Source organism: Sinocyclocheilus rhinocerous, unplaced genomic scaffold (assembly GCF_001515625.1).
Source record: "Sinocyclocheilus rhinocerous isolate Xijiao unplaced genomic scaffold, SAMN03320098_v1.1 scaffold13, whole genome shotgun sequence".
NCBI lineage: Eukaryota > Metazoa > Chordata > Actinopteri > Cypriniformes > Cyprinidae > Sinocyclocheilus > Sinocyclocheilus rhinocerous.
Window position 1 is genome coordinate 136,808 of NW_015627542.1, and position 850 is coordinate 137,657.

General features: G+C 36.8%; 1 protein-coding gene across 2 annotated transcripts in view; it reads left to right on the forward strand.

Annotated features, from left to right (window-relative positions):
• The window catches only part of LOC107730483 (cathepsin D), a 10,392-nt gene that overhangs the window by 6,807 nt on the left and 2,735 nt on the right, over positions 1-850 (forward strand). The window contains exon 6 of one of the 2 annotated variants that reach the window (XM_016541331.1): positions 380-476. The exons of the other annotated variant lie outside the window; for it this stretch is intronic. Within the exon in view, the coding sequence (XP_016396817.1) occupies positions 380-476 (97 nt within the window). The remainder of the gene's footprint in view (positions 1-379; positions 477-850) is intronic. 2 annotated transcript variants of the gene reach the window in all.

Consider the following 850-nt stretch of genomic DNA (forward strand, 5'->3'; position numbering starts at 1 on the left):
GAGTTTTACCGTGCTGACTGTCATAACTGAACGTGACGTGCTGTTTGAATGCTGAGCGGAGAATGACTGACAGCTGCAGCAGAAGGAAGATCAATTTCTGTCAAATTAAATTTAACAATGTAAATACAATTCTGTCCCTCACATTAAGATATGGAATGGTTTCAGATGATATAGGCTATACAGTGCATGAAAAGCAAACTGGTGCTCTTCTGTTTCTTTTGGTGTATGACTCCCCCTTGTACCGTATAAAAAGCACAATAATTAGATCAAGGTTAGATCAAATAATCGCGATTAGATGGTTATTTAATTATCGCGACATGCCTAGTTGTAACATTCAGGCCTGATTGTTGTGGATGACCCGGTTTTATTTTTCCGACAGAAACCCTGACACTCAACCTGGTGGTGAGTTGCTCCTTGGAGGCACAGACCCTAAATATTACACTGGAGACTTTAACTACGTGGCCATCAGCAGACAGGCCTATTTGTTAAACACAATCCACTAAATACTCACTTCCTCGTTACAGAGAAAAACTACATTTGAATAAAAATATATAAGCTATGAAGTTAAACTAGCTGACTGTATAATTTAGCAGCAAAAACAATATCTTGAAAAAAATTATTTGGTGCACATTATACAATTTGAAACATGTTTATTCTGTTAACTATTTGTATTCTTACAAAATACATCCATGAAAATAAGATAGAAATCATGAGAAAAAGAAAGGCTTCTAATAATATTTCTGTGTGCAAAACTTTGATAATGTGAAATGCTTCAAACAGAGCGGCACAAAGCTCTTATGCACATCCAGGGTGCAGAATGGTGTGCTTGAAGCAACATAAGTCACAGCGC